This window comes from Daldinia vernicosa (genome assembly GCF_022497035.1).
Source record: "Daldinia vernicosa strain CBS 139.73 unplaced genomic scaffold F5Y00scaffold_89, whole genome shotgun sequence".
Classification (NCBI taxonomy): Eukaryota; Fungi; Ascomycota; class Sordariomycetes; order Xylariales; family Hypoxylaceae; genus Daldinia; species Daldinia vernicosa.
The window spans coordinates 46343-68928 of record NW_025954005.1 but is presented as its reverse complement, the minus strand read 5'-3'; the positions used below and the strand labels follow the sequence as shown (position 1 = coordinate 68928).

Sequence of the window (22586 nt, the reverse complement as noted above, 5' to 3'; positions counted from 1 at the left end):
TATCATTTATCGTTATAATATAACGTAATTAAATTAAAAAAATAAACATTTTAAAATCGTTAAAAAATAAAGAATTTAATAATAAGTTTTATTTTTTAATTAATTTAAAATTGATATAATTATATAATAATTTATATGTGGACCTTATCGTAAATACGTCGCGTTTTTAAAATGGCCTTAATACGGATGGCCTTAATAACGGTGTTTTAACTTATAGATATCTAAGTAGGTTATAAAGTACCAATCTCACCTTGAGAAGCTATAAACACGTTTAAAAGGCAGCTACCTTCATAATCAACCCCTCAACAACGCATTAAATATATCTCCCCTTACCGGAAACGCGCCGAATTGGGTTTTTAACCACGTATTTAGGCGGCCCAAATAGCGCAATATAAACCCATAAACATCCTGACTCTTTCAACCAAGCTGGACTACGATCACTTCACAGGCACCAAAGACATAATATGTTCGAGCATGTCAAATTATGGAATTTAGCTGTATATTCTTAGGCATCCTAGGAAGGAAATCTCTTGTAGACACGACCCGTCCATGCAGGTCTTCGTTCAGCCTATCCGTTCATATAAACATAAAAGTAACCCGGTACTTTTTCCCATCCGTGCTCTATTTGGTATCTGCCATGCTACATTCGTACAACAAAAATATCACTAATATATAAAAGAAAATATCCAGGAACCGCTTTCGATCAAGAGCCTCAACAGTATTATGTTTATGCTGACGTGATGAAGTGAGGCGCGTTGATAAATAGGCCCATGAGTACACCACCCATGGTACCGGCGATAGGAATTGTGGCGATCCACGACAGGAGCAGCAGACCGACACGCTGGAAGTTGACGGCTTTAATGGTACCGTTGCAGAGACCGACGCCAACGGTGGCGCCCGTGATACACATCGAGGTAGACACGGGAAGAGAGTATTGGGAGAAGACGAGCACCGTGATGGCAGCACCCATCTCCATAGAGCAACCTCGGCTAGGAGAGTGATACGTGATCTTGTTGCCCATAACCTTCATGATGTTGTAGCCGTACGTGATAAGGCCGATGGAGATCATCGCAGACAGGACAGCGAGTTGCCAAATAGGAACCTGCGCGGTAGACTCGGAAGCCTTACCGGTCTTCCACGCGGAGTAGATGACGGCCCAGGGTCCAACAGAGTTTCCAATATCATTAGCACCGTGAGCGAACGAGGCAGTACAGGCAGTGAGGACCTGGATAAAAGAATATGTGTGTTCGACCTCGTTGGGGTACTTCTTTGCATGGGCGTAGACGCGCTGCATGCGCTTACCCTCGGGGGTGCCAGAGATACCGGACTGCGCGGCGTGGATATCGTAGTGGAGACCATAGAGCAGACCACTGGTGATAACCGCGGGAATGCGCTTCATGAGGATCTTCATATTGTGGAGTTCGTAAATCTCGCCAGCACCCATAGGGTTGTCACGGAGAGTGCGCATAGCCCAGCCCATAGGTCCGCGGCTCTTTAGGAGCTTCTCGTGTAGCTTACCCTCACTATCCGCAACGATTTCCTTGTAAGTGGTTTGCCTAGCCTCGATCGTAGCGAGCCTCTTCTCGTTCTCCTCATTAGAGCTCGAAGTAGCCGGGTGGTCGGAGACGGATTCGGAACGGGTGGAAGCGTGCTCTTCTTCCTCGTCTTGGATGACGGCATAGTTAGGAACGTTGGCAATATCCGAACTCTCGGGAGCCGGGCGTTTGAAGAGGAGGGGGCCCTGGACAAACATCCACCATTTGACCGTGTGATCCCGCTTGATAACCTTTGCGTGCACGAAGGGGACGAAGAAAAGGGCCGATAGGAGGGCGACACCACCACCACAACCCATAGTGACAGCAGCTACGTACCAACCGGGCTTCTTGTTCAAGTTGAGGTTGGGAGAACCCTTGTACACGATGGAAAGCGTGCAGACGGTGGCGGCAACGAGGAAGAAGAAAGGGGAGGAGTAGACAGCCCAGGGAATCGGGTTCTTGCGAATGTGAACGACGAGCTTGATGAGCATGAAGAATGCGGCACCGAAGCCTCCAGCGATGACGGGAGCCATTCCAAGACCGGCAAAGATGGCACCAAGACCCTTACCGTTGTTCCAACCCCACTGGACGTGCGAAGCGCCGACGGTTGCGACACCGACACCGGCGACGGCGGAGATGAGAGAGTAGGTTGATGACACGTGAGCCGAGTGTCGCGTGCACCACATAACCCAAGACGAAGCGGCAGCCAAGGCACAAGTGAAAGCGAGCATCTGAACGCCGGCGTTTCCGCCGAAAGCTGTGTAGGGGATGATACCATTCTTGATGGTATCGGCCGTGCGGGCACCGACTGTGATAGCTCCGAGCATTTCGAATACGGTACCGAATATCATGGCTTGTCTGTACGAGATGGATCTCGACGAGACACTGGTAGCCCAGGAGTTTGCAACATCATCTAAAGAAGAAACTGTTAACGCCTGAAGAGCTTTCTCGGATACACGCGTAGAGACGAATTTGATTGGTCGGATAAGAGATTACTTACTGGCACCATTGTTGAAGGCATCAAGCATGGCAAACAGAGTGCCAATGGCGAAGATGTAAGTGTACTGGTCGAGTTCCATTTTGACACGCGCGGACAGAGGCCGTCAATGTCGGTATCGATGTCGAAGATCGAAGGTCGATGGTCGATGGTCGATTTCTCCTTGATAACAAGTCGCTGTTTATCGAGAGAGAGGTAGAAAGAGAGACAAAGGGTGATAGGGAGAATATATAGGTCCTACCCGAGCCTATCTCCACAACGTATCAAGGTCGTTCAAAGCTACCTCATATGGCCTTACCGAGGGGCACCGAATCCTGACCAACACAGGGTTTACCTTGTATTGTTCACACTTCGCAAAACCATGATTTGTGATTTGGCCAGGAAAGCCACTTTCACGAGCGCGGCCTGTCGGCCGTTTTCCCATCCACATCTAGGCCTACCCGGCTGGGCAAGGCTTGTATCTCTTGCCAATGTCGAGGCAGAATTGGCTTACTTGGCGCATCTTGGCGACACAAGATAGGATTTCAATATCCGTGATAATATGCAAATCTGTAAGGGTTGATAGACCGGCGACTCTAGTTCGCGGCGAGTTCGCGGCTGAGGCTCTTGGCGGGGCACAAGACTCCAACGGACCCCAGGGCTCGCGTGAGCCAATGGAAGGCCTCAGAGGACCCCACGTGTGAAGATCTGCCGTTGTGAACGGTTCCCATGGAGTACGGGGGACCCCGTCTGCCCAGACGCCCGGAAAGCTACTGGCAAGGGGTCCTCGAGTTAAATGACAAGTCGGGCCAGCTGCTGATATCAACATCAAACGACAACAATTGCCTTCCCGCAATGGAATAATTCTAGAACAGAAATAAGAAGTTCAGCGCTCGTCACACGTCCAATGATATGCTTTCTTCGAAAGTACGCAGCACACACCTACGCGACGGAAGCACGTGTGACAGAAAATGCCTTGATCGAAGTTTACATATGCTTCTAGGACCTCGGTATGTATTTTAAGATTGATCAACTTGACGTTCTACGAGTGATACGTTAGTGAAATTATATGTTACCCACGTTTTCGTGCTCTTATCGATGTATTATACTTACCGCACACAATAGGGACAAAATTTCATCCCCCCTTAGTTGTTTAGCCCGAGAACTAGACAGATACTAGCGCTGAGCTATTATGCAGAGATGTCGCATTCAGTACCGTAACAAGCTTTAGCTTGGCACTTGGTATCTCATACGATAATGCTTAGCTGATGGTGTCGTAGCTTGTCAAGGCATTGGAGAACCGACGACGTACATCAAATTCTGACTCGAAAGGGACTTCGGTCACGAGGGCGTGGGGGGTGGTTATTCTGCGATTAAGCCACAGGACTTCATCCGAGCCACTAGAAATATCTCTTCGTCAATATTCGGAGGGTTATCCCGGATTCAGGCGGACTGCTCGGTCTGCTCGCTTAAGTAAAATCATAGTAAGGTAACGTTATACTATTAGTTAACTACTTGTTTATACTATTAATAAATTTTAATTTTTTGACTTACATATGAGATAGTGGTGTGGCGGTTTACTATATTAGTGTAACATGAGATGGGATCGTGAGAAATCAACAACACTAACCTAGTGAAATCATAGCAGTGCAGTTGTAAAGATGTCGCACGGCCACGTGCTCGTCCAAAGTCCAAGTTGCCAAGAGCCGTAGCTGTTGAGCTTATCCTTTTAGTAAGGTGCGACCGAGCCGCCAGGGCCGCTTGTAAGGTGGATATCGCGATGGTCTTGTTTGGGGCCAAGTCTGGGCGGTCCCGCATTGGCTTTTTTTAGGCCCGATCTTGGAGAAGGAGGGAAGTTTCATTACGCACGACCTTTAGATAAAATTGAGATAAACTTTCACGGCTCGGGTATGTATTTCCTATTTCAACTCCTATCGGCACTTAAATGGTAGTTCCTATGTAGGAAGTTTTTTTTTATTAAGATAGAAACGCGCATCTGTTGAATTTCAGGGATCAACTCCACTTAGGATGAAACTATTTATATTTCAAGTCAATCAATATTTCAGTTTGTGAGGATGTGAGAAACACGTGGGAACATAACTCTATTAAACTCTAAGAAGCCATATATCCTTCTGAGGCTAGATGGTCACAAGCTCTTTAACGCAAATATCTTAATAGTCTATTCGTACAGGTCTAACATAATCCATTTGGCGTCTAGTTGTCTCGAACTTCGACCTTCAAACGACGAAAAGCCTTTCAACCCAAAAATAACAATTAGCTCGTTAACCTAAATATACAGTACTCTTATGCTCATCCAGGATATATCTATTCACCACCCATATAACCCAGCAGAACGAGCGGGGATTTAATAACTCACACCGGCTGGTCTAGCATAGTCAATCATTATGGCTGTTGCTGAATTCGAAGACCTGAAAATTCTACGAATAGCCCTTAACATCATCTTATCTATGTCATATCTTCGACCTTTACGGGGGAATGGAATTAAAGTGGCCTTAAAAGTTTGTTGGGGTCGTGGTTTATATCACGTATCTCTTAGTCAAATTTACTCAACATGTTCTCCAGGGACATTTTCAGTCGCAGAAAGAAAACATGTATCCGTACGTTACTAATAAATGAAGTTGTCGCGACAATAAGACCCCTTATGGCACACATTAATAATCCTTGGGCTCCCACGCTGAATTTGATACACTACAAGAATTAACGAGCGTAAGACTTAAAGCTTTCCGGATATACGAAAAGACCTACGAAAGCTACATTCATAAAGACTTCCATTGCTCATTTTTCAAAACATCGTTAATATCATAATAGCAATTATGGTATTCATTTGACCTAATCTATCTGAAAATTCCAAGACTAGTACAATATATCTCTACCGCTTCGATATCCTAAAGAATGAAAAATTCTTCTATACCCATACTGTATACATAACCCGCCAACTCCTCACATACGATCGTGTTGATGGTTGTAAAGACACTCTTGTGGGGTCTGCGGTGGTACACACACTGGCTATTAGACAAGCTGTCTAATACTAGTTTATCGTATAGCACGATTGCGTAGTATGAGCAACCGGAAACAGTACAGATTACAATCAAACAGTTAATGAATGCATGTTTACCTGTAATTATAATTTTCAGTCGTGCTCATTGATCGTTGTTGCTTAGTTATAAGGGGTGTCTTGCTAACCACATGAGTTACCCGATGATATTCATAGCCTATATTTAGACTAGTGTCCTGGAATTGGGGTTTAGGAACCCGTTGCCGTTTGTATGTGTTGATTCAAATGAAGTTTGCGTTGATGTTCGAGAAGACGACCGTCGTGCTTGAGATACGAAACTTGGCAGGCGATATTTATCCAGGTTGCTGGCGTTATGGAATGAAAATGGCCACTTAAATCTTGAAGATGTGAGCGAACTTGATGAATTCGATGTTGCTGATCGTGGCATTTTCTCGTTCTCTTGTTTTTGTTTTCTTTTTAATAGTTTGAAGTTGATAGAACTACTCTTGACGGCGTGATATGTATAACGAACGATATGCCTTGACTGGGAGTGGTTCTGGTGGAGGAGGGATGGTTGAAAAAATTCACAAATTCTAGAATAAGCGCGGAGGTGCGGAAGTATATAAATGGGGTGTTGCATGCTGACAGAACTGTTGTCATAGGCGTGATATGTGGTCAGCTTTGGGCCGTAAAATCATCATCTGGAGACGCATTGTGAGACGATCGGGAGGGAGAGAGGCGACAAGGGCCTGTTATTGGCTGGAAAAGATATTTGCATCGGTTGTAGCGCCACAGCTGATCGCTTGCTTAGCCCCCAATATAGGCCAATCATTGTATGCCACACTCGTATTAACATGGTAAAGCAAAATAGACTCGCATATGCAGTGCGTCCCGTATGCTACTATAATCTGCAAGAATAAAAGAGCGGAATGAAGAGAGGGGTAAAATCTCGAGGATACAAGCATAGTACGCCTATAGCCTGCTTCTACTATACAGGAAGGCAATTCTACATAGAGGTAAGATAGAGGTAAGATGATGTGAGGCATAGTAAGGGGTCTCGGAAGTAGACTCTGAGGCTCTGCAGAAAGCAAAAAGAAAAATTCGAAAGATGCAATGGTATGTCCTATTGGATACTTAGGAGTTGCTATGTAGCCCCCTCGCCCGAAGACGTCGTTATTGTAATATTCGCAACCCAATAGTTGACAATATGGCGTCTTTTCAAGTTGGATTTTATGCCATAATTATCTTGTTGACGTGTAAAGTCATCCTAATTATACTTGAAGTTTTGTTTAATAATACGCGGAAGCCAAACGCCAGGTTCTTAGTCGTATTTGGATATGTATCGGCATTCCTAGCCCTACTACTCGGCTGCGTGTCCTTCGTAGGGTTGCGAGCAAAGGGGCCAGACGAACCTGGCCAGTGTGAAAATGCTGATGCTGATATAGTTGGCGATGGTGTTCGCGCGGCCGCCTGGACACAAGTTGGAATATTATTTTTTATCACTCTTACGGGAATATTCCATTACTATAAGACGGCTGTGAAAGAGATTGGTGGCGGGTTAATTATCACTCACGTGTCTTTGGCCATTGCGCTTCTTGTTCCATTGGCTCGTCGAGAACTCTCCCCTATTGACGCAATACTGGGGTCTTTGATCCTCGATGCGCAAGGAAATTCCCTCTCTATTCAACTAGTAACGAAGGAAACTCTAGCAGCTCGATGGCAAGTGGCAATAGTTTTAATAGCTCAGTTGCTTGGCCTGATTATAGAAGGTATCCTGGTGGGTAACTTCATTACAAATTTGCGTCCTACTAGAGACTGCGACTGCTTCTCTGCCTTCTGGTGGGCGTGGCTGAGTAACTGTCCGTCGGCGTCTCCGAACGAAATCGAACCTTTCTGGATTTATTTCGGTTATCGGTTTATCAACATTATTCACGGGGGCTACTTCGCCATCACGCGGACAGGGATTTATGACGATGCTGAGAAGTGGGATAGAGAAAACCCATGTGACCCTTGTGATAAATGTCGCGAAGGAACACCGCGGAGTCTTTCCTGCCAATGTCATCTCTGCGAAAAATGCCGTTATTGCAAAGTATGCAAGAGGAGGGAGCGCTGTCATCAGCATCAACCTATCGTACCGATACAGAACGACTCTTTCAACGCTATAATTCTACGAAACGGCGATATCTGCCGGGATTGCTACAGATGCGAAAAGTGTGGACACAGCGACCTTGACGCCGGCTACTCAGTACTGCTAGCTGGCGAACGATACTCTGAAAATTCAGTAACAGTCAGCATAAACTTCTTAGAAAGCAGCGTCCTCGCACTCCTTAGTATGGTCTCAGCCGAAGTCACGATGAATATTAATATGGTACAAAAAACATCACCTTTATATGCTGTTGGCCAGGTTACGGCTTTAGTTATAGCCGGCGGAACGGCTGCTCGAGCACTTTGGGTTTTCTTATACATGTTTGACGGGCGGGCAACACGTGAGTCATATAGCACCTAGGCAGCACCTCAGTGAGACTAACAATTCTTAGATTCAGCATATTAGGCCAAAGGAATACATTCCAAAGAAACAGTTTATTATGATATGTTCATAGCCACCAAGCCCATACGAAGATTTACGACATGAAACGCAACTTAACGAAGCTAAATTAGAAAAGGTCAGGGGGGATAAAAAGGTTGGTGTTTACACGAATATACTTTAGCACAACGGATGCGTATACAATTACATAGCTAGCTCAGAAAGACACGGATATACGATGTTGATATATATACCATCACACCTGGTAGCTCAATATCCTATCCTAACCAGGTAGTTAGGATAGCCTATTTAAGCTACGGCTGAGGTTTACTAAAGGCCCAATCGAATAGTACCAAGATTTGATAGGCCCTAATTGTCTTAGCTATGAGATAAAGAATAAACATGGAGTGGGAATTATGCAATACTTCGGACCAGAGCGATGCTACCTATACCCATGCCTATATACCAAAACCATATCTTCAAACTAGGCACCTACATCTCTACTCATTCTTCCCCCCCGTCACAGCCTCAACACCCTTAACAACCAACCACCTAGCCATCATAGTATGAAACCACCTCCCAACCCACCCCTCCAACAGCGTCGCCTTCCCCCCCTCCTTCTCCCTCCACATAACCGTCTCATTCACAAACCTAACCTCCCCCTCCCCTTCATCCTTCCCCTTCCCCTTCCCCTCTCGTTCCCTCTCCCTCTCATTCCTCCTCCCCCTCCCCGCACGATCAACATCAACAACATCAAACCCAACAACCAGCGCCCCCCCAACAACCGGCCCCGTCCACCCCTCCGGCGGCGCCAAATCCAACACCACCCGCCCCTTGCTCCGGCTGCGGCTCCTCACAACGTACACGCCGCACACGCGGTCCCCCGGCCGGAAGCGGCACGCGGCGAGGTACTCCGCGTCGAAAGTGCGCCTGTACGCCTCCGGATCCGGGAGCGACGAGGCCATGCGCGCCAGCAGCAGCGCCTGCGGCGTCCACGAGAACGCCGTCATAGTAGCGCTGAGATACGAATCCAGCAGGCCGCTCAGATTACCCTTCTTGGAGATGAATTCCGGCCGAAGCGACGACACCGGGACCAGGGCCGAAGTCACGCGCTCCCGCGCCACGACGTACTGCTCCGGATGATGCCGGACGTCAGACGGGAGCGCATCCTTGTCGCTGGCGCCTTCGGCCGAAGAAGCGGAGGACAAGGAATCTGGCGGTGAGATGAGTGCCGAAGCAGCGGTGTGCCGCGCAAGCGAGCGCTGGAGATAGACGATATAAGCAGCGGGGATAGCGACGGGGGCGAGCGCGATGAGGACTCGGATCGGAGTACTATTTGGCCCGCTGAGGCCCCCGAAGGGAGAGCTGGGGAAACTGGATAATCCCATTCTCGCCATTGTGAGTCACCCTGGCTATGTTATGTACGTATAACGTGTATGTAACTATGACTGATATAGACAGACACACTGATGTAGATCAAGTATATATAGGTATATATATATAGTCGGGAAAACCAGTTATCAAAATGTTTTATGAAGGTCTGTTCGATACTGATATTGCTAGGTTAGGTAGCAACGAGGAAAAAAAAAAACAAGACCTAGTACAGAATGCGGCTGCAATGCGGCTCTAGGGCTGAATCGATCGATATCTTCTTCATGCATCCAGGAACCCCCGCGCCGAATTTGCTGGCCAAGCATTAAAACACTTACGATAGCAGCACAGAATCAAGAAAATAACAGGGACTACCCGTGCGTAATATGCTGGTACTAACACACATCAGGCCTAGCCGACATAATTAGTCACAGGTACCGCAAAAGTTAGCTTGAGCACCTATTCCGTCCCGGCTTTGAGAATTTCATTGTTTAAATAATATCCTAATTTATTTATAAACATGGGGAACAATACTGGGAACAGCGAATATATATAGGTAGGTGTATGTATAGAGTAGAACGCTCCTCAACGCCATAATGCAATGCGTCCGTTGAAAATCCAAACGCGATCCGAATAACCCAAAAGGTATTTTAGCGCCGTATGCAAAAAGGCCACTATGCCTCGGGACGGTCCAACGTGTCCAATGGCACGTATCCTTCGTCTTTCCTCGACCTTCTACCCAGCACCCCTCCCGCAAGGTCCTGGACTCTAGTGACAATACCATCTAAGCCCCAACCGCGGCCGCGCTTCTTAAGCCCACCCTTATCCGCAAGCAAAGCTTCCTCCATCCATTGAGGCCGCTTCCAGAACTTCAGAAGTAGCGAGCTAACCACAACACTAACGCTACTGCAAGCCATGGCGGCACCCGCGGCCATAGGGTGAAGATGCCATCCTATGGGAAGAAACAGACCCATGGCGAAAGGTAGGCCGACGAGGTTGTACATACAAGCCCAAGTAAGGTTGAGTTTAATACGCGTGAAGATGGTACGGGCAAGGTGGAGGGCGGCAGGGATATCCATAAGGTCGTTTGGTCGCATGAGGACGACGTCCGCAGCTTCCATGGCTACGTCTGTACCGCTAGACATGGCGATACCAACATCGGCAGTGGCCAATGCGGGTGAATCGTTGATACCGTCACCAACCATGGCGACACATTCACCCTTGTCTTGAATTTCTTGGATGATGCTTTGTTTCTGGTCTGGAGATACGCCAGCATACACGTTGTCGTGCGAGATGCCGACAGACGATGCAACAGCCAACGCAGTAGATAGTTGATCACCGGTAACAATAGCGGTCTTGATTCCCATGCTGTGTAAAACCGCAATGGCCGCCGCAGCCCCTTCCTTGATAGTGTCTGCTAGGCAGAGATGACCGGCGTATTTACCATCGATAGCGATAAAGACGTTTGTCGTTCCGGCAGAAGAAGCTTTCGACTTATTTGCCTTGGAATTAATTTCTTCCGAAGCCTCAACTGCGTCTTCTGGTACCTCGACCTTGTTTTCTCGCAAGAAACGAACACTCCCGACAAGCACTTGATAACGGGTACGCTCGGCACTGGCGGGTTCGACACGCGCACTGATACCTCGCCCGACGACGGCTTTGAACTCACCAATGCTACCATCAATAGCTGCCTCAGGATCCAAGCCGAGATCGTTCCGTGCCGCTGCTAAGATGGCCTTACCAACTGGATGTTCGCTTCCCATTTCGGCCAGACCCACAATCGTCCACCAAAGACGTCGTCGCCACTCCTTGTCCTGCCAGCCGGATGGCATCTTGATGCTCGCAACACTCATCTTGCCATACGTAAGGGTTCCCGTCTTGTCAAGGACGACTTGAGTAATCTTAGTCGTAGCCTCTAAAGCAGCACCGCCCTTGACCAAAATACCGTTTTCTGCACCCACACCTGTACCCACCATAACCGCGGTAGGAGTAGCTAGACCGAGCGCGCACGGGCAGGCAAATACAATCACGGATATGCAAAGTTTGACGCAGACCATCAGCTTGCCACCGCTTTCAGCTTGTAAGAAAATCTTCGGTGGGTTGGTAAGAACGTGACTGAGAACCATCCACGTGCTGAATGTTAGAAAACCAAGAATCAGGATGGTGGGTACGAAGTAGCCGGCGAGAGTGTCGGCTAACCGCTGAATGGGGGCCCTGGTGGTCTGCGCGTCCTGCACGAGCTTGACAATTTGGCTCAGCTGCGTATCCCGGCCTGCTCTGGTCACGCGGAAATCGACTCGACCATGCCCGTTGACAGTGCCACCTATCACGTTGCTGCCCTTTCGTTTCTGGACTGGAATAGCCTCTCCGGTAACCATACTCTCATCTACGTAGGTTTCACCTCGTACGATAGTTCCATCGGCGGGAATCTTATCTCCCGGGCGGATGATCACAATATCGCCAACTGAAATTAGTTCGGTAGGAATAACCTTTGCCTCCTCTGCGTTACCATCGCGGGTTGGGGTCTCCGGCTTTTTCGATTTAGCCATGTCCCAACCTTCTGCTGCCTTCTCGGCAGCAATTGGATCGGCATATATGGTGGCCATGGATGGAGCTAGGGACATGAGCCGTGAGAGGGCCTTTGAAGTCTGACCCTTTGCGCGGTTCTCTAGGAATCGACCGAGTGTGATAAACGTGATAAGCATAGTACTGGTATCGAAAATAGTGCTCGGTCGATTATGCGGCGGAAATAGGAGGGATACAGCCATGGCGAAAACGCTAAAGAAAAAGGCTGCGGATGTACCTAGAACAACAAGGACATCCATAGTTGGGGACTTGTGCTTGATGGATTTGAAAGCCGAAACGTAAAAGCGCTTGCCTATGCCGAATTGGATGGGTATCGTTAAAATCAAGCAGATAACATCGCCGAGGAAGAGACCGGGAAGTAGTACTAAGCCACCGAAATCCAAGATAGGAATCATCATAGGGAAAACCATGCCGATAAAGAATACTGGGACGGCAAAGGATAGTGAGACCTGGAATGCTCTTCTCCACTCTTGAATCTCTCTCGTCTTTGCCAGAGACTCTAACTGCGCATTGTTATCATCATTGTCGGCGACTAAAGCATTAAATCCTAGCTTTTCCACTTCTTCTACAAGCAAGCGCAATCCCGTCAGGCTTGGCTGATGAGATACGGTTAGCCTAGACGTGGACGTGCTCAGCTTAGCCGAGCTAACACCGGGAAGAGCGAGCAGCGTATCCTCGATGGTTTTAGCAGCCGCAGCGTCCGGATCGCCGTAGATCTTGAACTGAGCCGTCGAAGAACCCCCCGAGTGATCTGACATATCGGCTAACGTTGATAGGACATTGGCGCCGAAACCTCTATCTTCAATGATTTCTGCTATCTTTTCCGGGGTCAATTTTAGGATATCGTGTGTAATAACGGCGCGCTCTGCTAGCAAACTGATGTTAAACCGCAGTACATCCTCAACACCAGCAAATCCTTTCTCAATGGCAGAGGTGCAAGCACCACATGTCATACCCTCAATCGCAACTGTAGTCGTAGCGAGAGTTGATGCTGCTTCCGAACTGGCCAATCCCGATTTCTTAACCGGTTTTGATTCTTCGCTCGAGACTAGAGTCGCGCCGAATCCTCGATCTTCGATGATTTCTATAATTTGATCGGGTGGTAGGAGAGAAGCATCGTGTTCTACGACGGCTCTTTCCGAGAGTAGTGAAATGCTGAAGTGTTTTACTCCTGTCACATCCGCGAATCCGCCTTCAATAGCCGACGTACACGCCCCACAAGTCATACCCTCGACAGCAATTGTCGTGACGGTCGTTGTCGGTTCATCTTTGCTGCCCTCGGCCTCGAATCTCGGTGTTTGCAATGGAGTTGGTAAATCGGTCGATAGAACCTCCGCTTCGAACCCGCGATCTTCGATTATTTCTTGTACGGTCTCGGCAGGGACTCGTTGTGGATCGTGCATTACTACCGCGCGCTCCATCACCAGACTCACCGACACGCTGCCAACCCCGTCGACACCTTTGAAGCCCGCTTCAACGGCCGAAGTACAAGCGCCACAGCTAGACGAGTGTAAGCTAATAGAACAATTAGACAAAGGGGCATGGGGTTCATACGTCATGCCACCAACTCTCAAAGTGGTGGTTGCCCATCGAGGTACTGGACTCAGCAAGGAAGATCCAGTTGATCCCCTCGCTGGAACTCTGATATTTTCTGGAGCCATATTTGATGAGCGCGATTGGACGGTGTTTCGAAAGGGGCTGACAAAGGCGCAAACTGTGTCGCTGGTCCGTCTATTATACGCTTCGCAAGTTTTCTATACAATGGCCGGCATGATAATATTGCTGTTCGACGATCCTCGTTGGATAAAGAACTTGCGAGAAAACAGGGTTAATTGGCAAGGCCTCGGCGCCAGGCGGAGGGGAGCAAGTTATATTAAATTCGGGATATGTAGGTGTGTGTATGTATTGCAGGTCACAACTGGCAAATGGCGAAAGAAGAAGAAACGAAGCCGGAATGTCGAACGATGCGATCCTTTTTTGGGTTTAAGAGCGTTTGTAAGCTTCCGGGGGTTAGGGAAATGCAACTTGAGTCAGTTAGTACCTAGGTAGGTAGGGACTTCGTACCTAACGGTACCTACATACAGTGGGAAAATATGAAGCGCCCTAGGACCAATCGGGTGGTTCATTGCATAGTAAATTGATGGAGCTAACCGTATAGGGAGATTATTGGTGTTTGACCGAACGCATATATAGCACAGTGCGACATGATGAACTGGACGGTGATTCAATACAATTACGAAGTGTGCCACGTCGAATTCATAACCTTCCCAACTCGGCAACTTCAGCAATCCTTAATGGGATCTCGGCTATAATATTTTAGATCTAAACACGTCCTCCAATGATTATTAAATGCTTACGGCTTGTCTGTTCTATACATATATTAAAAAATACAAACGTAAACATATTAAAAATTAATAACTTAAAGTAAAAAAAAAAGAAAATTAACAGCATTATAAAAAATAAAAATAAGTAAATATCTTTTAAAAATAACTATACTAAGATTTATTAAGTTTAATAAACCATTAATTAATATTTAATTTATTATTAAAAAATTTTAACGTTTATAAAAATGCGAATACTTAAACGAAGGTTAAAAAATATAAATATTTAAATTAATTTAAATATTTAATAAAATTTAAACGTTGTTACGTGTTAACGTTAAAAAATATAAACGTTAAAAATATTTTAAACGTTAAAAAAAATAAACGTTAAAACCTTTTATACGTTTAAAAGGTATAAATTATAAATAAACTATTATATACAAGGTATAAGACATGCAAAAAATAGATATATTCTTATATCGCATACTACTATTAGGTGTCGCATACTATTACTATTACACATACTTGGAATAAGATCATTTTTACTACTGTTACTTTTACAATTAAATCACGGTATTACAGCTTACGGCTTATTCAAATAGACTACGAGGCATTACAATACTGCTTGCTTTGTTCGTAATTTCAATTGATATGTCTCTCTTTCCTTCTTAATCTGTAAGGTCTTAAACGTTGAAAAGTCCTCTAACGTTAAAACTTTCCAGCGTTGGAGGCCTTAAGCGTTGAAAATATTTCAAGCGTTTAAACGGTTTAGACGCTTAAATTTGATTAAATGTATATATTTACTAACGTGTAGTAATACTAGCGTTTACTCACATATGACTATCGAATAATCATTGACTATATTCAACTATTGGTAAACTGTTTATTAAACCCTGCAAGTCCCCCTATGGAAATGCCGGCCCCCGGTAAGTTCGGACCGGGCGGAGTATGTAGAGCCTCTTTTAGATGTATAACCACTAAAATTAGGTATGCACACTACTAGGTACTGAATATTATCCGGCTGTCGTATGTAGTAAATTGTAATTACGAGACCACCTACCATTAACTCCGCGCAAGAACGGAGGATTTGACACTCCTATTTTCAACGGATACTTGAATTCACTATAGGCTACTTACGTGCTGACCAATTTTGGGCAATGACTACATAAACACACAGTATTTGTCATTTTTCTGGGCATAAATATTGTTAACATAAGTAGAGACTTGATTTGGTTCTACATATGGAGGATACAACAAATACATGTATTGTTGCAAATGAAATATGTACCTAAGGTATCTAAGTACTTGTCTAGTGCGGAGCGATAGGCAGCTAAGTCAAATGCCCCGCTATGACAATGGGGGCCTTAGCGCACCGTGGAATTGGAAGCTCAAACGTTCATGATACAATACAAGGTGCCTCATTAACAAATCAAGACTGCCCTAAACATCAAACAATAGGAATTCCCGTCTTACAGTCCCGCCGTCTTTTACTTTTACTAGACAACTAGACAGGTCTCTTTCTCCTTAGCTGGGTTCATGGGATCTGGTCGTTTCGGTTTACCCTCACCATATCCAGTCATTGTAATCATTCGAAACGAACAAAAGCAGGGATCTCCACAGTCTACTCTCCAGGCCGTGAATCTATCGTTGTTTCATCCTATACGGCAAGGCCAGCCGATCCGAAAGCTTAGCTATCTGGCCGTAGCTCCCTACCATTCAGTCTTGTGAGAGACTGACGTCGTTGTTATCGCCAGCGTAACGGCGAGGTTACCTTCATCATGGAGCAGACCAAGGCTTTAAACGCTCTAGAGGTAAGAATCTCTCGTATCTCTTCCCTATCCACGTACGCAGTAGCTAACTAGAGCCGTAGCCTTATCTAGCTCTCACCAAGTCCGCAGCCGCACCCCGAGCAGCAGCCGATCTAGTCACCCAAGCCACATCCAACCCAAACACCTACGTCTTCGCCGAGCTACTCCAAGCGCCTCAGATCCAGTCCCTCAGCCAGTCCCCAGAGTACGCACCGTACCTCTCGCTCCTCGAGATATTCTCCTTCGGCACATTCTCCGGCTACACGCAGCTCGCCGGAAAACTCCCCCAACTCAACGATGCCCAAACCCTCAAGCTACGACAACTCTCCCTCCTAACCCTCGCCCGCGACCCTCACAACCTAAGCTACGCAACCCTACAACAAAGCCTCGGGCTTCCCGACTCCCGCGCCGTCGAGTACCTAGTAATCTCCGCGATCTACGCAGGTCTCATCGAAGCGCAGCTCGACCCGCGACACCAGACCGTGCACGTATCCAGCGTCTCCCCGCTACGGGATCTAGCGCCCAACTCGCTCCCGTCTATGCTCACGGCCCTAGTCACGTGGTCCGATAGATGCACGTCCACGCTCGCCGACCTAGAAGCCCAAGTCGCGCAGATCAAATACGAGGCCAAGAAGCGACATGACGAGAAGACGGCTTGGGAGACGCGCGAGGCGAAACTTATCGAGGAGCAGCGTAAAGCAGACTTGGTGTCTCCCCCGCAAGGAGGCGCACACGGCCGCGGACAAGGCCGGTATCTAGATTCCGCAGTGGCGCGACTACGTGGTGGCCAGCGCAACGGCAAGCGTGGAAGTGGTAGCCTAGATGGGGCGCATGATTCGGACGAGGCCATGGATCTAGATGAGGAGGAACCTGATGAAGGAGAAATCGTCGGCGCAGGAGCGAGTGCGTCAAGTGCTGGGAAGAAGCAGCGGGCGAGTCGTCGAAGAATTTAGGAGGGTTACGGGAGGGTTAACGATTGATACTCATGGGATATTAGTTACGAGTTGATGAGTAGTGGCGTACGCTTTTTGACGAACGCTAGGTTCTAGCTACGACTAGGGGATTCTCCTTAATGGGGCTGACTGGACTTGCAGAAGAGAAGTCTCACGATGTCACGGGCCAAAGAAAAGTAAAAAGAATATCATATAGATCATGGTAGTGCCGGTAACAGACGAACTACTCGTGCCAAAAAAGGGATACCAGAATAAACCAAGCTTACGAACTATGTTTGTGACAACTAACGAAACTGGATATACGGAAATCATGTGTAGAATCAATGGCAACCTGACCAACCATGAGGTTCGACAGTCTTGACTGCTTAGCTACTTGTAGTATTGTACACAACGCTCAGCAAATCGATTAGCGAGGCAAAATGCCCGTGACAAAAGCGTGGAGACTTGTCCGTAGCCTCTGATTAAATAAATCCATTACTGGATAAAAGACGAAGAGAAAATATTCCTCCAGCAGTATGCTCAACCGAGCAATGTCGCCGAACCAAATAAAGAACCTAAGACACGACGAATCCATACGCCACGTGCCGCGCCCTGCCCCCTTTTTCCTCCTTCACACATTTATGATGGGCACGTCTCTTCCGGAAATGACAAGAACAAAAAAGAAAACTGGAACGATAGCTTGCTTGTGCTTGATGGTATCACACTCCTCTCCCACTCTAACCGTGGCAGAGTATTATTCAAGACTTAGAAGTATCTAAGTCTTTGTAAACCCGGGGCTCGAAACTCCTGGAAACAAAATGGGGTCATGACGTCGTAAAATGCAGTGCACCAATGGCAGAAAGAGAAACCGAATGCTTTTGCTGAAACAGATGATGGTATTATTCAGGTTTATAACCTATGACCGGGCACGAAGATGAAAAGCACGCACAATGCTGCATCAACTAATGCCGTCACGGCTAGAACCATAAGGGAACGCTGGATCAGCAGCTTGCGAACATACGGCTCTCTAATGCGGGTAAACTGCAACGGCGTCAACTCGCTAAAGCCTGCAAGTGCCATGATAGGATCCAAAGAGTACTGATAGGATGCGAGGAAATAAACGCCAATTGTAAATGGCAGGATTTCCTATGATTAAGGTTAGATAAATATCCAAGTTAGGTTTAATTCAAGTATGGAATACATACCCAGCATCGCTCCAGACGGGAACGGTCGAGGAAGATTAAGTTGAATCCTGTCCAGAAAGCTCCGAACAGAGCGACAAGACCAATAATCAATCTCGCAATGAGAGTAGGAGGAACTAGATTGCCAAAGGCACGAGCACGCAGGAAGCCCGGGAACGCATCTCGTTCCATCGCCTGGAACACATAATCCTTGGCGACGTCAAAAATCTCGGGATCGTCACGGTTCTCTTCCTCGATAGCTTGGGTAATCTCTGCCGCAATAGAACCGTCCAAGGTAATCTCGCGCTCGGCGCCGGGGAGCAGGAACGTGTAGAGGATCTTTTCCGCAGACGCTCGGATGTCCCGTCGGGCCACACTATGCTCGGGCGAATTCGAGTCGGTGATCTGATGTGGCGTGCTGGAGCTAAGCTGGGTGCTAGCTCGGGCTCTTCGCTCCTGGCTGCTAGCCGGGGAGTCGTGGATGCCACCGGGTATGGGTTGCTCACGCAGATAAGTGGAGATATGTGCATCCCGCTCCCTTCCCTGTTCGTCACCAAACCTAGCAGGTCCCGAAAAGTCGCCCATTGCTTCCAAGACTCTAGAAGATCGCTTAGATTCCTCCGTCTCTAGGTCAGGTGTGCCCACAAGGACGGACCGCCTAAGCTCCCGAACGTAGTGACGGCAAAGCGACATATGCTGCGCTACATCCAGCCTGTTTTTCTTTATCAGCAAATTAATCCTGACTATCCTCAAAATGCACCATACCAGAAATCTAAGTAATCAACGGAACGTTGCTGATCTCGCATGTAGATATAGAAGGAGAACAAATCGACGGGCGGATGTGTGCGACGACATAGCACCTCGAAGAGGGTAGGCAACCGATTTCGTACCGTAGCGTCGGGAGATAGGGACGGCTGATGCGCCTCCTCCAGAGTACCACTGTACGCCATCTTGAAGAATTCTTGCTCGGCAATTGCAAGAATTCGGAATAATTGACGGGAAGGTCAACGCCAAAATGCGTTTGTAGAATGATTATGAGCTGAGCTCTCCCTTGAAGGGGAGGCTGCAATCGTGTCTATTGTCGTCGCGTAAAGTATGATCGCAATGATGAGAAAAGCAGGATTGATTGAGGCAATTGTCGACTTGCAAACTCATCAGTTACTTGATCCGAAAGAATTATGTCGCTTCGGGTTGCTGTATACAATCGAAACGAGTGAAATTGCGCTCGGCGCAGGGTGATGACGACTGTATAGAATTGTCGAAAGGAGAGAGAGCGACGTGGACCGAACGTGGACGTTGGCGTTAGGCGAGAAACCGAAAACTGGAAACTGGGCAATCCACTGGAAAAGGTAGTGTAGAATGATTGTCGGCCGTAGTTGCTGGGTTTGACGCCTGGGCCACTGTGATTGCTTGAAAATGAGAAGTAGCTCGTAACTTTCAAATTAAAGGGCCAGGGGTTGAGAAAACTCGTGGCACAGAGGTAGGTAGTAATCAGCCACACTAATTCTTACCACAAAGGACATTAGATAGGTGCACAAAGGATCGTGAAGTTTTATTAAGAAAGAAAACTTGAAGGAATGAATACCTATATTTGGCAATTGAAATCTGTAAATAATGTATGTCAGCGTAGCTGCCTTACAGCTTGTAGCTACCATTTGTTGCTATCACGACGGGAGCTGTCACCCCTTAGGCTCTACCGGTTTTGGCTTAGATTCTTGAGATCAATGCAGGCGGATTACGTAGGTGCGAACCTTAGTACATGTACCTTAGGAGGTACCTAATGTGACCCATAAAATCTCTCACAGCTGTGAACCTCTGTTCAGGTCACACAGGTTTCACAAGCCACACTCCATCAGCCTGCAAATGCAGCACTAGCCACACACAAATCCCACAACCCTAAGCTTGATTGGTTCGGCTAGCAAATTGTTCCTTCTGCCCTCAGTTTCCCACATCAAGGTCTTGAATTTTCAATTTCGCATAGCTAAACAACATCAAACATCACGACCGAACTTTTTCGACCAACACCCAGACATTAATCCAGTAAGAACTCCGCGCGCCAACCATTCCCTTCGACTACAGAAATAATTCTAATCACGGTTCCTTAATTCAGAAATGTCGTCGAAAGGAAAGAAGCCCGCCACCAAGTCGGCCATCGAGCAGGTCGTGTCCCGCGAGTACACCATCCACCTCCACAAGAGAGTACGTCTACCGCGCGTTCAAACCGAGCGCTATTCGATGCAGAATTTTTATCGAAGGATTAAATGCTGATGGATTGAGTAGCTGCATGGTATTACTTTCAAGAAGCGGGCTCCTCGGGCCATCAAGGAGATCAAGGAGTTTGCGCAGAAGGCTATGGTACGACGAACCACCCATCCACACTTCTACTCCCAATCAATCCAATCCAATCCACCATATACCTCAACATAATTACAAGAGGACATCGGCCTGGCTAACCATATTTTTAGCAAACCTCCGACGTCCGCCTCGACCCTCAACTGAACAAGAAGGTCTGGGAGCAAGGTGTCAAGGGTGTTCCGTACAGAATTCGTGTCCGAATTAGCCGAAGACGAAACGACGAAGAGGATGCCAAGGAGAAGCTCTACAGCTACGTTCAAGCCGTCAATGTTAAGAACCCCAAGGGTCTGGTGACGGCCGTGGTCGAGGAGTAAGGGAAAGCAAAGGAAAAACATCGTTTCGTTGAGATACCGGCTGGGTTCAAGAAGGGCATGGTTTCGGAGTTACCTTCTGGCTTCATGACATTAAGATAAGATTCACTAGTTGATGAATCAAGAACCGTGAACAATATTTACTTATTTTTGTGACCCTCCCGCTCGCTAGTTGGAGATGCTATAATAGCATTTACCAACGGGTTTCTCACGTTATACGGACATATCATGATGCGTAAAGGCAATATCAAACGTTGGCAATTTGTGCAATGCTGCCGCATGTCATAATAAAAGGAAGTGCTATCTCCAGCCTGGAACCGCCTGTAAATGCAATGCATACGAGAAGCCGAGACAGCTGAGCCTCGTTACACAAACCGTGCAAGCGCTGACTCCATTCTCCATGTTGGTTGACCCTCAACCACCCAGATATATGAAAGTTTGAGGAACGAAAGGTATAATAAAGACCATCTAATCGTCGTCTACATCACGGTGACGACCCAGCACTTTCCTCTTGAATTCCTCTGCATCCTTGTCCCATAATTCAGCAGCCTCGCCATTTAATGGGGAAGAGCTATAATTGAGTCAGATTAGTCAAACCTCATAAGTTCAACGAAGAACAGCTTACTTATTCGGCTCTCCGAGCAGACTCTGCAGACTTAGCAGAACGGTCTGAACGTTGTACGCGGCGGTCCACTTGTCCTTTAGAATATCCAGGCAAATGCGGCCGGAGAAGTCTACGTTGGGGTGGTAGATAGGTGTCTTGAACAACACTGTCGGGGGTGCATAAGGATAATTGGTCGGGAAAGAGAATGATAGCTTGAAGGTAAGACCAGCATACGGAGTATCGTCAGGGCCCTCGATCGTCGCGGACCAGGACATCAGGTTTCCATCCGCCGACGGGAAGGCCGAAACACCAGGGGCAGGCGAGGTCATCAACTGCATAAGTTCTGTCTGCAATCTACGATTTATTAGTACAAGGTACGACCAACAAGTGCAAATTAGAGGCGATCACTACGGCATACCTTTTCGTCACACTCTGTGCATCTGGGCCTTTCCGTGTGCCGCCGAGCTTGGCCGCTTGGACACTACCAGGTGCAGAATTTTGGCTATCTTCGGCTGCGTAGTCCATCTTGGCTAATGATTAATCTTGCCCGTTGATAAGAAGGTCAAGCGAATTTCCAGGTAGGTAGATATTAGAGAATGCGACGGGATGGATAAAGGCCGAGTCAAGCTACTCGATTCGGCAGTACCCCTAGTCAATGGATTGCGGTAAGAGAGGAAATAGACGAAGCGAGTCGAACTGGAATGTAGTGGCTGTTAGCGATGAAAGATATGAAGTGCACCACACCCAATTGATAAAAGTTCCAGTAAGAGACAGAAAGAAACTCGAGGTTGAGGAATGCTATTTACGAACCTCTTTGATACTATGTTTCTTAGGAAATGGAACAATAGGAAAATGACGAAGATGCAAAATTTAGAACAGAAAAAGTAAGTGAGGCAGGATCTACGAAGTAATTGTGAATTTGTAAACAACGTTGGCCGCTTGTCCCCGCCAGCCGAACTCCTATGGCAACCGCGACGGGTCTACCTATTGACCCCTGTCAAGGTAGCGCCGTAGCGCCGTATCGTCTTATCTGGTAAGGTTATTAAACCCGAAAAGTCACCATTAA

The 22586-nt window shown here is 47.2% G+C and overlaps 8 protein-coding genes across 8 annotated transcripts; 3 read left to right on the top strand and 5 right to left on the bottom strand.

The window, feature by feature from the left end:
• Positions 1-701: 701 nt before the first annotated feature.
• Positions 702-2791, bottom strand: F5Y00DRAFT_213711 (putative sodium/phosphate symporter). The gene is made up of 2 exons (XM_048005549.1): positions 2536-2791; positions 702-2448 (listed from the first exon to the last, which is right to left on the bottom strand). Exons 1-2 carry the CDS (start codon positions 2612-2614, stop codon positions 728-730), a joined length of 1800 nt encoding a protein of 599 aa, XP_047859929.1. The 5' UTR covers positions 2615-2791; the 3' UTR covers positions 702-727.
• A 3660-nt stretch (positions 2792-6451) lies between these two features.
• F5Y00DRAFT_249779 (uncharacterized protein) lies at positions 6452-8756 on the top strand. The gene is made up of 2 exons (XM_048009646.1): positions 6452-8013; positions 8065-8756. The coding sequence occupies exons 1-2, from the start codon at positions 6735-6737 to the stop codon at positions 8076-8078; spliced, it is 1293 nt and encodes a 430-aa protein (XP_047859928.1). The 5' UTR covers positions 6452-6734; the 3' UTR covers positions 8079-8756.
• On the bottom strand, positions 8063-9872 carry F5Y00DRAFT_213662 (uncharacterized protein). Its single transcript, XM_048005547.1, has one exon. It carries the CDS (start codon positions 9446-9448, stop codon positions 8552-8554), a length of 897 nt encoding a protein of 298 aa, XP_047859927.1. The 5' UTR covers positions 9449-9872; the 3' UTR covers positions 8063-8551.
• Position 9873: 1 nt separating this feature from the next.
• Positions 9874-13853, bottom strand: F5Y00DRAFT_213697 (putative copper-transporting P-type ATPase). Its single transcript, XM_048005548.1, has 2 exons — positions 13563-13853; positions 9874-13508 (listed from the first exon to the last, which is right to left on the bottom strand). The coding sequence occupies exons 1-2, from the start codon at positions 13667-13669 to the stop codon at positions 10097-10099; spliced, it is 3519 nt and encodes a 1172-aa protein (XP_047859926.1). The 5' UTR covers positions 13670-13853; the 3' UTR covers positions 9874-10096.
• A 2119-nt stretch (positions 13854-15972) lies between these two features.
• F5Y00DRAFT_213638 (uncharacterized protein) lies at positions 15973-17377 on the top strand. Its single transcript, XM_048005545.1, has 2 exons — positions 15973-16140; positions 16200-17377. The coding sequence occupies exons 1-2, from the start codon at positions 16108-16110 to the stop codon at positions 17088-17090; spliced, it is 924 nt and encodes a 307-aa protein (XP_047859925.1). The 5' UTR covers positions 15973-16107; the 3' UTR covers positions 17091-17377.
• Positions 17378-17913: 536 nt separating this feature from the next.
• Positions 17914-19489, bottom strand: F5Y00DRAFT_213644 (regulator of G protein signaling superfamily). The gene is made up of 3 exons (XM_048005546.1): positions 19016-19489; positions 18275-18962; positions 17914-18215 (listed from the first exon to the last, which is right to left on the bottom strand). The coding sequence occupies exons 1-3, from the start codon at positions 19198-19200 to the stop codon at positions 17979-17981; spliced, it is 1110 nt and encodes a 369-aa protein (XP_047859924.1). The 5' UTR covers positions 19201-19489; the 3' UTR covers positions 17914-17978.
• Positions 19490-20148: 659 nt separating this feature from the next.
• F5Y00DRAFT_249772 (ribosomal protein L31e) lies at positions 20149-21140 on the top strand. Its single transcript, XM_048009645.1, has 4 exons — positions 20149-20290; positions 20361-20449; positions 20531-20605; positions 20716-21140. The coding sequence occupies exons 2-4, from the start codon at positions 20363-20365 to the stop codon at positions 20917-20919; spliced, it is 366 nt and encodes a 121-aa protein (XP_047859923.1). The 5' UTR covers positions 20149-20290; positions 20361-20362; the 3' UTR covers positions 20920-21140.
• Positions 21141-22452, bottom strand: F5Y00DRAFT_249770 (ubiquitin-conjugating enzyme). Its single transcript, XM_048009644.1, has 3 exons — positions 21939-22452; positions 21542-21874; positions 21141-21487 (listed from the first exon to the last, which is right to left on the bottom strand). The coding sequence occupies exons 1-3, from the start codon at positions 22043-22045 to the stop codon at positions 21385-21387; spliced, it is 543 nt and encodes a 180-aa protein (XP_047859922.1). The 5' UTR covers positions 22046-22452; the 3' UTR covers positions 21141-21384.
• Positions 22453-22586: the final 134 nt, after the last annotated feature.

Excerpts from the sequence above, each read along its gene's own strand:
- F5Y00DRAFT_249779 (XM_048009646.1), top strand. The coding sequence starts at position 6,735 with ATGGCGTCTTTTCAAGTTGGATTTTATGCCATAATTATCTTGTTGACG.
- F5Y00DRAFT_249770 (XM_048009644.1), bottom strand. The coding sequence starts at position 22,045 with ATGGACTACGCAGCCGAAGATAGCCAAAATTCTGCACCTGGTAGTGTC. Across the intron at positions 21,875-21,938 it reads GCACAGAGTGTGACGAAAAG|ATTGCAGACAGAACTTATGC; the intron begins GTATGCCGTAGT and ends AATAAATCGTAG. Across the intron at positions 21,488-21,541 it reads CTGCTCGGAGAGCCGAATAA|CTCTTCCCCATTAAATGGCG; the intron begins GTAAGCTGTTCT and ends ACTCAATTATAG.
- F5Y00DRAFT_213697 (XM_048005548.1), bottom strand. The coding sequence starts at position 13,669 with ATGGCTCCAGAAAATATCAGAGTTCCAGCGAGGGGATCAACTGGATCT. Across the intron at positions 13,509-13,562 it reads TTGAGAGTTGGTGGCATGAC|CTGTGGCGCTTGTACTTCGG; the intron begins GTATGAACCCCA and ends ACACTCGTCTAG.
- F5Y00DRAFT_213662 (XM_048005547.1), bottom strand. The coding sequence starts at position 9,448 with ATGGCGAGAATGGGATTATCCAGTTTCCCCAGCTCTCCCTTCGGGGGC.
- F5Y00DRAFT_213711 (XM_048005549.1), bottom strand. The coding sequence starts at position 2,614 with ATGGAACTCGACCAGTACACTTACATCTTCGCCATTGGCACTCTGTTT. Across the intron at positions 2,449-2,535 it reads TGCCTTCAACAATGGTGCCA|ATGATGTTGCAAACTCCTGG; the intron begins GTAAGTAATCTC and ends TTTCTTCTTTAG.
- F5Y00DRAFT_213644 (XM_048005546.1), bottom strand. The coding sequence starts at position 19,200 with ATGGCGTACAGTGGTACTCTGGAGGAGGCGCATCAGCCGTCCCTATCT. Across the intron at positions 18,963-19,015 it reads GTTGATTACTTAGATTTCTG|GCTGGATGTAGCGCAGCATA; the intron begins GTATGGTGCATT and ends AAAGAAAAACAG. Across the intron at positions 18,216-18,274 it reads CCCGTCTGGAGCGATGCTGG|GAAATCCTGCCATTTACAAT; the intron begins GTATGTATTCCA and ends CCTTAATCATAG.
- F5Y00DRAFT_213638 (XM_048005545.1), top strand. The coding sequence starts at position 16,108 with ATGGAGCAGACCAAGGCTTTAAACGCTCTAGAG. Across the intron at positions 16,141-16,199 it reads AGGCTTTAAACGCTCTAGAG|CCTTATCTAGCTCTCACCAA; the intron begins GTAAGAATCTCT and ends CTAGAGCCGTAG.
- F5Y00DRAFT_249772 (XM_048009645.1), top strand. The coding sequence starts at position 20,363 with ATGTCGTCGAAAGGAAAGAAGCCCGCCACCAAGTCGGCCATCGAGCAG. Across the intron at positions 20,450-20,530 it reads CCATCCACCTCCACAAGAGA|CTGCATGGTATTACTTTCAA; the intron begins GTACGTCTACCG and ends TGGATTGAGTAG. Across the intron at positions 20,606-20,715 it reads AGTTTGCGCAGAAGGCTATG|CAAACCTCCGACGTCCGCCT; the intron begins GTACGACGAACC and ends CCATATTTTTAG.